Source organism: Oratosquilla oratoria, chromosome 34 (genome assembly GCF_046742065.1).
Source record: "Oratosquilla oratoria isolate Oo_2021 chromosome 34, ASM4674206v1, whole genome shotgun sequence".
NCBI classification, from domain to species: Eukaryota; Metazoa; Arthropoda; class Malacostraca; order Stomatopoda; family Squillidae; genus Oratosquilla; species Oratosquilla oratoria.
The window spans coordinates 31,153,236-31,165,952 of NC_134810.1; the positions used below are offsets into that span (position 1 = coordinate 31,153,236).

A 12,717-nucleotide genomic window follows, 5' to 3' on the forward strand; every position below is an offset into this window, starting at 1 on the left:
GGAATAAATCTAGCCAGACTTCAGTTGCCCCAGATGCAACCACTGCAGAAGACACTGAGCACTTCATCCTACACTGCCCCACTCTCACCCTACCCTGACAACACCATAGAATCTCCCCATTGAGTGACTTGTAGGTCAATCTGGTGGGTATTGGCAGTTAGGTGGAAGCCATGGATTTTAAGCAAGATAGATCTGGGACAATAGATTGATTGATTGATTGATTGACTCTATGGTTTGTACTTTCAATTGGTAAATGTGAAAAATACTATTTTGGCTGTAGTATATCTTGATTCTTCCCCCCCAAATATATTGAGGATTCTTGTATTGCAGGCGCACAGTATGGAGAAATAAGTGGGAGATGACATATGTAGGTCCATCACAGGTTCTTGTCAAGCCACTTTCTGGTGCTGTACCAGGTGGTAGTCGAGGAGTCATCCTTCGGTCACAGTATGGATTTGAAATTCATGATGTCCGGATCATGGGTAAGTATATGTACATACATACATACCACATACATGCATATGTACATACATATGCACCACATACACACCAAAGGGCCTTTTACCCCATATAAAGGGGTGGACAAATTAAAGCATATACTCATCCCACATTCATCAAAACTCACCATCACCCCTCGTATCATAACACCTCATGGATAAAAGGTCATGCCTGATCCCTACCCAACTGTTTGGATCAGAGGTAATGCAGCAAGATAGTTCCTCCACAACCGGGCCCAACATATGGAGCTGATTTACTTTTACCACTTAACCCCTTCCATACGGTGCCGCATACGTAGGCGGCATGAGGAGCAAGTGGATATGCGAGGCTGCCATATCGGCGTCTTGATTATATTTATTGTAGTTGCCCCTGTGTAATGACATACTTTCTAAACTGTCTTCATCATATTTTCTATGGTTATCAAAATTCACGGGTGAAAGAGAGAACGATCAATATAAGCGGTGACTATATTTATGATGCGAGTATTATTACGAAACATCGCACGTCTGACAGCAAATGCTGCCCACGAGATTTTGGCCCGGAGTGAAGAGGTTAACTGCATAGTGACCCTCTTCCTCATTTACTCAAAGTTTATGGAGCAGACCAGAACATCCTTGTAATATATGTCATCCTTTCATCCATTCATAATCTCTCTCAATTCACACCTATCTTTTGCACTCTCTCTTCTGTGCTAAAAGACATTCCTTTTGCATCCAGTGCTGCTTTTACCCAATCCATCCAATTCATTCTTGGTTGCCAGCATTATTTTCAATTGGGAACACACATCAGTGGGCACATTGTGTCACACACTCATTTGCTAGTCCAAATGGTCTCTCTGAGCAAATTCCCATGCTGCCACCCTTCCCACTCCAAACAACTCTTAATGGCTTCAATCAGCTTGTCTCAAACAAGTGCTGTGGGTGTTCCCTGTGTCCCCTCCATATATGGTTGTCTCTTATGGGCAACCCTGTGAATAGAATTAACATCAGGGAAATGTTCCACATGCCTATATAGCCAGATTGGTATTCAAGAATTATGCTGGTAACAGGCCTAGACTGACTGGCATAAGACAGTCTCTGGTTTGATACGGAGTCACTCTAGTGATACTCAATGATTCTCTAAAGGCATTTGTCACCAAAGACATCAAGATGCCTCCTCAAGTTAGTATGCACTGTCGTCTTACAGCTATACAGCAAGACAGGGAGTGCAAGTGACTTGAAGATTCAGATCCTAGTCCACCTGCATAAATATTAGCAATACAATATACTTTGTTTAAGCGAGTCCATAATGCTATGGACAATGCCAGTCCTTTGAAAGACTTCCTGACATAACCCACCACTGTTATATACTACACTACCAAGGTATGTGAAGCTTTCCATACTTCCTAGCCAGCTCTCTTGGTGCCAACAATTGCATTGAATTCACCCAAAACAACAAATGTGTTTCATAGCAAGCACTAGTCCACCATATAATCAAGTTTGGCTCAGAACATCTTCTGTACAAGTTTGTACTGACCAAACTCACCACTATCCACCATATCCACGCTGATGGAAAGGGTAGTAGTAGAAAGATATACAACTAAACTACTCATCTAGCCAAGACAGATTCAAAGAGATTCCACCACTATACAGCTTACAAGCATAATCCAGCAAGTGCTTGAAGGATTTAACAAGAAACCTCTGCCAGAAAGAATGGTTATAGTAACAATAAACATAAATAAGGCATTTAATAAAGTTCCCAGATATATACTGTCAAGAAAGTTTACAAAGTCATGTATTCATAAATATCTATCTATATACCAAGGGCTTTTTCCCCCTACAAGGGAGATAACTAAGTCAGAAGGTAAGTACTCACTCCCACCCATTCCACTCCCATCCACCACCTTTTCTTCCCTATCATTTTAACTCCTCATGGATGGTGGATCATCCCTGTATCTTGCCCATGCCCACTGCCCTGGGAAAAGGGGACAAATGTGAGTGTAGTAGTTTTAGAGGGATCAGTATGTTAAGTGTAGTTGGGGAGGCATATGGGAGGGTTTTAATTGAGAGGATTAGGAGAAGAATAGGAGTTATTGGTGAGGAACAGTGTGGGTTTAGAAAAGGTAGGGGTTGCATGGATCAGGTTTTTGTAGTGTTTGGCAGTTGTCCTCACACCATCCCATGACCCCGACAGCTCACATGATGTCTCCTGGGAACACACCTACATGTCCATCCCCAACCGCTTGGCACCCTGGAGTCACCAGAGACAACTGATCATGAACACCCAGCCATGTCAGGTTGGACAAAGGAGTTCCTTGAGGTTTGTGGGTCAGACAAACCAAGTCTCCTGGGAATGCACATGTAGCTCCATCTAAGGTCCATCCCAGTCAGGTCACTGGCCTGGTAACATCCCTGCATCTGGCTTCCCAGTGGAGTCATCATTTCTACCTAGCAGCCAATTAGAATGCGGGTTATGGCCTGACCCAGTATATAAGCTGGATGGAAATCACAGAAGATTCAGACCAACTCAGGAGCACCATGCATAGACATCCCCACCAACTCCGTCACTGTCTACCCCAGACTATCTTGGGGCACCACTTGACAAGCATCACTGTCACCTCCCTTGCGGTCTCTTACAGACTGCTTTAGAGGACCAAGCTGATGCACATCACTGGCACCTCTGTCACTATCTCCTCCTCTTCCCCCCCCCCCCTTGTGCCTTTCACTGCCAGAATGAACCATTACCATTCTCAGGTGACCGACTTAATAAAACAGTTCTCCCCATCAGTGTCTGCCTTCCAGCCAGGCTACCTCCTTCACATCCTGACATTTGTCTGCCCAACATTTGAGGCCCTGATCCCTAGCTCTGCCAAAATGCTGCTGCTTGCCTGCCAAGTCAACCACCAGCTTGACTGGTGCCACTGCCTACCAGCTCGAATGTCAGCTTGACTGCCACCACTTGCCTGCCAGCTTGACTACTGCCACTTGCCTGCCAGCTCGACTGCCACCACTTGCCTGCCGGCTTGACTGCTGCCACTTGCCTGCTAGTTTGAATGCCAGCTCAACTGTCACCACTTGCCTGCTAGTTTGAATGCCAGCTCAACTGTCACCACTTGCCTGCCAGATCGACTGTCGCCATTTACCTGCCAGTTCGACTGTTGCCACTTGCCTACTAGCTTGACTGGCACCATTTGCCAGCTTGACTTGTTCAACTGTCACCATTTGCCTGCCAGCTCGACTGCTGCAACTTGCCTGCCAACTCAACTCCCAGCTTGTCTGTTGCCACTTGCCTGCCAACTCAACTGCTGCCACAGCCTGCCTTCCTACACTCTTGCACACCACAAGTATCATTCATGGCCTACTGCCACTGCTACTAGATCATTTAGCAAACTAGAGCTGTGAGCATCCCCACCTTGACCCATTCACATGCTCAATGGAGATCATAAGGTCCTGCACCTCAACTCTGATAAAGCAAATTACTAGACCTTGACTGTCAAGATCCATGATGCCCTGGGTGGCCTAATGCCCTACTCACTAACCATGACCATTCTCAACTGTCTATCTTTTTAGGGAGATGTTGCAGTCATGCCACCATATGACATGATCCATTGAGCAACCTCCCAAGATGCAACAACCTCCTCAATGTCATCCAAGATGCACAGGACAACTCACAGGAGTAGCCAAGCACCATTAGGTTTGCTACCTGTGACAAATGGACCATGCCTACTACTGCCCCTGCAGTCTCCTGGCCAGCTCCACCTCCGCCTTCAAGTTCTAGCCCCTTCATGTCTGGAACAAGGATAATTACCTAGTCACTAGTCAATTTCTTGTCGAGGCTACACACAACTTCACCTCCAGCTTAGACTTCTGTGGGGGTCTGTTAGGCAGTTGCCCTCACACTATCCCATGACCCCATCTGCTCTCACAATGTCACCTAGGAATGTATCCGCATCTCCATCCCCAAGTGTTTGGCACCCTAAAGTCCTCAGGGACAACTGATCATGAACACACCCAACTGCTTCAGGTTGGACAAAGCAGTTCCTTGAGGTCCGCGGGTCAGACTGACCGAATCTCCTGGGAATGTATGTGTAGTTCCTAGCTTCGTCTAAGGTCCATCCCAGCCAGGTCAGTGGCCACAAGCCATGACTTGACCTAGTATATAAGCTGGACAGATATCACTGAAGATTCAGAAGGCCTTGGGAATACCACTCGAGAACATCCCCACTAACTCTGTTGCCATCTCCCCCAGACTGTCTTGGGGCACCACTTGACAAGCATTGCTGTCACCTCCATTGCCATCTCCTACAGACTGCCTCAGAGGACCAAGCTGATGCACATCACTGCCACCTCCATCACCATCTCCTCCCCCTCTTTATGCCTCTTGCTGCCAGAGTGAACCATTACCATTCTCAGGAGCCCAGTTTAATAAAATGTTCTCCCCATCAGTATTTGCCTTCCAGCCAGGCTACCCCTTCGACATCCTAACAGGCAGATGTGTGAGAAAGCTTTAGCGAAAGATAAGGATGTTTTTTGACCTTTCATGAATGTGGAAAAGGTTATGACTGGGTAGACAGAAAGGCACTGTGAGAAGTTTTGCAGATATATGGGATTAGGGGAAAGCTGTTAAAGACAGTCAAGAGTTTTTACAAGAGTAGTAGAGCCTGTGTTAAAATTGGAAATGGAGAGAGAGCAAGTGGTTTAAGGAAAAATTGGACTGTGACAGGGTTGTGTCCTGTCTCCATGGCTGTATATTATTTACATGGATGGATGTACATGTGCAAGAGGTAAAGGCAGGGGACTGGAAAAGATTAAAGAAAATGGAGAAAAGTTGTAGGTGAGCCAGTTGTTGTTTGCTGATGACACTGTGGCAGGGTCAGAAGAGGGATGGGAGTTAGTGATGGAATTTGGGAGAGTATACAATACGAGAAAGTTGAAGGTAAATGTGGGTAAAAGTAAGGTGATGAGATGTATAAGAGGAGAGGATGGCAGTGAGAAGTCTTAACCCCTTCACTCCGGGCCAAAATCTTGCGGGTAGCATTAGCTGCCAGATTTGCGATGTTGCGTCATAATACTCGCATTATAAAAAATAAAGTAACCCCTGTAATGCTCGTTGTCTTTCACCCGTGAATTTTGATAACCATAGAAAATATGATGAAGCCAGTTTACAGAGTATGGGGGTCACGCAGGTACAACTATAATAAATATAATCAAGATGCCGATATGGCAGCCTCGCGTACCCACTTGCTCCTCATGACGCCTACGTAGGCGTCAATGTATGGAAGGGGTTAAAGGGGCTGTCGCGATGAATCTCCGATTAATATTTAAAAAAAAAAAATCGAAATATTAAAAAAAATTCCCTGTCATCTAGTGGCCTTTGGCAAGCCAGTCCTGAAATATTTCAGAGAAATACCAAAAAATAAAAGAGTTATGACTAGTTTTCTGACCCCCCCCTGCTTCCTACTCCACCCTTGACCACTGGTGTATCATGTTCGTGTATATATTCTAAATAGATAGAAAAAAAAATCAAATGCAATTTCCCCATGTTCTATTGGCCTTTAGTAACCCTGTTCTGTAATATTTCTGCGAAATACTAAAAAATAAAGGAGTTATGACCAAATTTCTGACCCCCCCCCAGTTCCTACACCACCCTTGACCCTTTGCTGTATTATGTTCATGCATATATACATATAAAATCTAAAGCAATTTCCCTGCCATCTAGTGGCCTTTGTCAACCCTGTTCTAAAATATTTCTGCAAAATACTAAAAAATAAAGGAGTTTTGACTATTTTTCTTACACCCCCCCCCACTTCCCACTACACCTTTGCTGTACATATGTTTGACTAAGTTATTTCATCACAGTAAAAATGGCACAAATGCGATTTATTTTGTTATTCACTAATAAAGACTAGCTGGAAATTTGTCCTACACGTGGGGAAAGCACTTCACACTCGAATACATCAGAAATGTGAGTAAACTGAGAGAATTATTGTGAGTAGAATGCCTAAACATTCGAAGAAGAAACGTGCGTTTCATGAAAGAGCTAAGAAACTGAATCAAATTATTGAGAAAGAGTGTACTTCTCCCTCGGTTATTACTGGAGATGATCATATGGTGCGGTGCAATCGGGCTCCCCTAAGCTGACCGCGTTATCGCCCTCCTCTGCCCCTCCACATCCTCTTTTGTCAAATGACGTCACCGCAACCATCAACATCAAGCATGCGTGATGCACCATCCTGTGCCCCTTCAACTGAAACGCTCCGAGTGCTTTTCGTCACAAGAGCGACTGTCATTGATCATAACTTTGGAAGGACACATAATCTTCTTTCTCACTTGGTTGGAGTCAATCCCATCATCACAAAAGCACTTGAGGAACAAGACAAAGACACAGAACAGAAAGGGACACCAAAGACCAGAAAAAGGAAGAGAAAACTATCGTTCAGCTCTGATTACCAGCTGGGAGCTTTCTAGTAACCGAACCTGGCGACAATGAGGGAGGTGGTGCCTCCTGAAACCCTCGCCTTCTGAGCAGCTAATACCTCGTAAAAGGGGGGACCAGGTACCAGCTACACTTTATCATAACATGTGAATGACATAGAATGCATGAAGATTGGCGCAGAGAAAAAAAATCTAAATGAAATATATAAAAAATGCAGGGAAATGTATTTTGAACTTCAAAGCTCAATATCTCAAAACTACACTTTTCTCTACATTTTTTCTATCTCCTCCATAACTACTTGGCCGATTTTAATGGGGTTTAGATCATTTGAAAGCTGAATAAATTTGCAATTTTTTCATTGTGGCATTTTTCATTTTTTGTGATAGAAGTCCATATATTGTATTCTATGTAAAAAAAATGGACATTAAAAAAAAAAAATCTTTCTCCTAAACTAAGAGGAAATTCCAATAACTGTACAATAAATATTTAAGTATTGCTATAGAGCATTTGTGGTATTTTTTTCAGCGTGTTCAGTCAATGGATAAATGAGGAGATAGAACATTTGTGATTTAAAAAAGAAAAAAAAATTAATTACTTCATTGTTTTTCAACCAAATGATATGAAAATTGGTGGTGAACGTCTTAGTGTATGTATGTATAAGGATTACAAAGGCGGAGCATGCCGACAGGAGACCTTTTGATCCATATCTAGGTCGGATGAAAAAAAAAAAAAAAATCATATTAATAAATATGTATAACATATTAAAAATTCGCGAAAGTACTATCGTAATTGACGAAGTTCGTTCTCGAGCGCGACAGCCCCCTTAAAGGAGAGAGACTTGTGGAACTGGATAGCTTTGGATATTTGGGGTTGCATGTGGCAGGAAAGGGAGGAGAAGCAAGTAAATGCCCTGGTGGATTAAAAAGTGTAATAAGAAATAGGCATTTGGGAATGGATGCAAAGAGGAGAATATACATACATACGTATACCAAGGCTTTTTCCCCCTTACAAGGGAGGCAGCCAAAAAGGAAAAGGCATAAAATCATTCCCACCCATTCCATCCCTGAATACACTCCACACCCTTCCACCCTCCCTCTTATCTTAGCACCTCCTGGATGACGGGTCATCCCTGCACCTTGTCCACTGCCCTGGGTCAGAAGCAGTGTCGCAAGACACAGCACATCCACAGCAAGGCCGCTTCATTAAATCGGCGACCCCCCTCTCCGTCACCCCATTCATAAAAGGAGAAGACGGGGAGAAATCCCTTCGGGCTGCATCAAATTTTGCTCACACATACTACCTCACCCCTCATCCCCTACGCATTCCACCTCATGCATCTCAACATCATCCATATACAACCATTCTCCATTCACCCCTGTCTTCTGTCCTCTCCCGTCCTTCCTCAATAGACATTCCCCTTTTCCTCAAAGCCCCCTTCACCCCATCCATCCACCTCATCCTAGGATGTCCCCTCATGTTCACTCCCTCCACATCTGCCTTCCATACCTCTTTTACTAGTCTTTCTTCACTCATTCTTTCCATGTGTCCAAACCATCCTAATACTCTTTCATCAACCCTATCTCCCAACTCCCTTTCCACCCCTGTTCTCCTCCTCACCTCCTCATTTCTCACGCTATCTAGCCTAGTAACCCCCATCATACTTCTCAGACACCTCAACTCAAACACATTCAAACTCCTTCTCTCTTCCTCTCTTATGTTCCATGTTTCTGCCCCATACAGTGCTGTTGGCACAATCACTCCTTCATACAGTCTCCTCTTCGCATCCATTCCCAAATGTCTATTCCTCATTACACTCTTCAATCCACCAAGGCATTTACTCACTTCTCTCAATCTACATTCTACCTCCACCTTCACTCCACCTTTTCCTGCCACATTTGCACCCAAGTATCTAAAACTATCCACTTCCTCCAATCGCTCTCCCCTAATGCTCATTTCCAGTCTACTGCCACTTTCACCCCTTGTACATCTCATCGCCTTACTTTTACCCACATTTATCTTTAGCTTTCTTCTATCACATACTCTCCCAAACTCGGTCACCAATTTCCTCAATCCCTCCTGCCACAAGCGCAGTGTCGTCCGCAAACAACAGCTGGCTCACCTCCCACTTTTCTCCATTTTCTTTAACCATCTCCAATCCCTGATCCACTACCCTTGCATTTACCTCTCACACCACCCCATCCATGTATAAGTTGAACAGCCAGGTCGACATAATGCATCCTTGACGAAGTCCCACCTTTACCTCGAACCACTCACTCTCTCCATTTCTAATCCTGACACAAGCTCTACTACTCTCATAAAAACTCTTGACAGCTCCTAGAAGCTTTCCTCCTATCCCATATATCTGCATAACCTCCCACAGTGCCTTTCTGTCTACCCTATCGTAAGCCTTTTCCAGATCCATAAACACGCAAAAAACATCCTTCCCCTTTCCTATAGCTTTCTCACATATTTGTCTTACCACAAAGATCTGATCTACACAACCTCTACCCGTCCTAAATCCACAATGTTCCTCACCAATTACTCCCTCTGTTCCTCTCCTAATCCTCTCAATCAAGATCCTCCCATAAGCCTTCCCAACTACACTTAACAAGCTAATCCCTCAGAATATACAAAAGGATAATTGTGCCAATGGCATTGTATGTGGCAGAGCATACATACATATACCAAGGCTTTTTCCCCCTTACAAGGGAGGTAGCCAAAAAGGGAAAGGCATAAAAACACTCCCACCCATGGAATTAAAGAGAGGCAGAGAGGAAAAGTTTAAATGTGTTTGAGATGAAATGTCTGAAGTGTGGTAGGGGTTACGAGGTTGTATAGAGTGAGAAATGAGGAGGTGGGGAGGAGAGCTGGGGTGGAAAAGGAGATAACAGATAGGGCTGATGAAAGAGTATTGGGATGGTTTGGACACATGGAAAGAATAAATGCAGAAACGTTATTAAAAGAGGTGTGGAAGGCGGAGGTGGAGTGTGAGAAACATATATATACCAAAGGCTTTTTTCCCCCTTACATGGAGGGTAGCCAAAAAGAAATAGACATAGAAACCACTTCCACCAATTCCATCCCCTACATACTCCACTCCCCTCCACCCTCCTCCCTCCCTCTCATCTTGGCACCTCCTGGATGACGGGTCATTCCTGCATCCTGTCCACTGCCCTGGGTCAGGAGCAGTATTGCAAGACACAGCATATCCACAGCAAGACTGCTTCATTAATTGGGCAAACCCCCCCCCCCTCTCCGTCCCCTCATGAAGAAAAGGAGAAGACAGGGAGAAATCCCTTCGGGCTTTGTCAAATTATTTCACATACATACTTCCTCACCCCCCATCCCCCTCCCACTCCCCATCATGCATCACAGCATCATCCATACGCAACCCTTCTCCATTCACCCCTATCTTCTGTCCCCTCCCGTCCATCCTCAACAGACATTCCTCTCTTTCGTAATGCCCCTTTTACCCCATCCATCCATCTCATCCTAGGACGCTCCCTCATATTCACTCCTTCCACCTCTGCCTTCCACACTTTTACTAATCTTTCTTCACTCATTCTTTCCATGTGTCCATACCATCCTAATACTCTTTCATCAACCGTATCTCCCAACTCCACAAAATACACATGCCCAACATGCTCTAAACCCATTACTTCGAGCAGACAGACAAAGGGCTCAGTTCAGTGCAATATGTGCAAAAACTGGGCCCACCTCACTTGTACAACACTTGCTGACACAAACCAATACACAAACACTTGGACATGTTCTACCTGCCCTCCAGTAACCCCACTCCCACCTCCCCAACCACAGCCAACACCCTTACCCACTCCCAATTTCCCTTTGCCCTTACCCCCGATTAGTACTCCCCTTCCTTTGTCTCCGATCTCTCCTTTCCCCCCCTCTGACCCAGATCCTACACCTTCCCCACTACCACCCCAACCTCAACCCCAAACAGCAACATACAACACATACAAAACACACAACATCAACATATTACAACACAACATTGACGGTATTAACACTAATAAACATGAACTTGAACACTTTCTTAAACAACACAACATACACATTGCGATTTTACAAGAAACAAAACTAAGACACTCACACAAAACACCATCATTTCATAATTACACCACCATCAGACAAGACCGGACTGACGGCAATGGCGGTGGACTCATCACCCTGATCCACCACTCCATCTGTTTTGTGGACACAAGTGCCACAACCAAAATTCTCCTCCCTACCACAGATAACACAACAGAAACCCAATCCATTCGAATCCGCATAGGCAACAATTCAACACTGACAATAGTTAACATGTACATTCCCCCCCCCCAATCATCCCCCACAGTTCCAAACACCTTCAGACCTCAACTTAGCCAACTAACCTCAATCCCCAACCTGATCATGGGTGGTGACTTCAACGCCAAGTCGTCTGCCTGGTATGTCGACACCCCTGACACAGACAGAGGGCTTGATATACAGACTCAATTCGACTCATTGACTATCATGAACAACACGCATAATCATACACATATCCCATACCAAGCCCTCTACACTCCCTCCTCTCCTGATATCACCTTTTGCTCCCCCTGCCTAACCCCAACAACATCATGGAGAGTGGTCGGAGCCCTTGGCTCTGACCACCTTCCAATCATCATCACCACCAAAACAAGATGCACCCCAGCTGGCCACAGACACACTTACACCAATTACAAGAGAGCTAACTGGGAAGCTTTTACTTGGTGTAACATACGATACATCCATGTCTTTCAAACAACACCTCACAAACATAAAAAACAAATGCACACCTAGACTTAACGCACTTAAGTCAATCACTGGAACAACATTTGGACAAAACAAAGAAACTAATATAACAATATACAAACAATGCATACGCTCAGTGATGAATTATGCGAGTCCTGCATGGGCTCCTAATCTCAGTGAGACACACCACAACACCCTTCAAATCATACAAAAGAAAGCCCTAAAAACAATTACAGGCTGCACAAATACAACACCTACAGACCATTTACACCATGAAACAAAAGTCCTCAAAGTCAAGGACCACCTCGACATGAGAGGCACACAAACACTTGCTGCAGCCACCACAAACACATCACACCCGCTACACTACATAGCAGAACACCCACACACACCAAGAAACATTAAAACTACACCCAAAGACCTTTATTATGCACAGATACTCTCTTCTCTTCCTCCACAACCACCAAATACCAGCCTCCGGAAACATATTCATAATCATATCACTCACCGCTCCATTAACACACTGAAAGACAACACACTGTTGCATGCCAGACCCCCTGATATCCACCCTTCTGAATCCTCTCTCCCACGAAAGGACAGAGTCCACTTGGCCAGACTGCGATGCGGTCACCACCCAGCACTTCTAAGCTACCAGAAGAGGCTGGACGACCGTGTTGTGAACAGCTGCCCAGGATGTAACACTTCACTCCATACCATACAACACATAATGGAAGACTGCATTATACACAATCATGCACGCAAACAACACAACATACACTCTATAAAGGATTTGTGGGAAAACCCAGTTTCGGCTGTGGCCTTCCTTGGGGAGACGGGACTGCTCGGACAGACAGTCTAGGGAACGACAACAACAACAACAACAACAACTCCCTTTCGATCCCCATTCTCCTCACCTCCTCATATCTCACTCTAGCCTAGTAACCCCTATCATACTTCTCAGACATTTAATCTCAAATACATTCAAACTCCTTCTCTCTTTCTTATGCTCCATGTTTCTGCCCCATACAGTGC

The 12,717-nt window shown here is 44.7% G+C and overlaps 1 protein-coding gene across 3 annotated transcripts in view; it reads left to right on the forward strand.

The window, feature by feature from the left end:
- Oseg2 (intraflagellar transport protein Oseg2) overlaps positions 1 to 12,717 on the forward strand; it is a 544,964-nt gene that overhangs the window by 97,199 nt on the left and 435,048 nt on the right. For all 3 annotated transcript variants that reach the window (XM_076173301.1, XM_076173302.1, XM_076173303.1), the window contains exon 8: positions 331 to 482. In XM_076173301.1, coding sequence (XP_076029416.1) covers positions 331 to 482 — 152 coding nt within the window. The remainder of the gene's footprint in view (positions 1 to 330; positions 483 to 12,717) is intronic.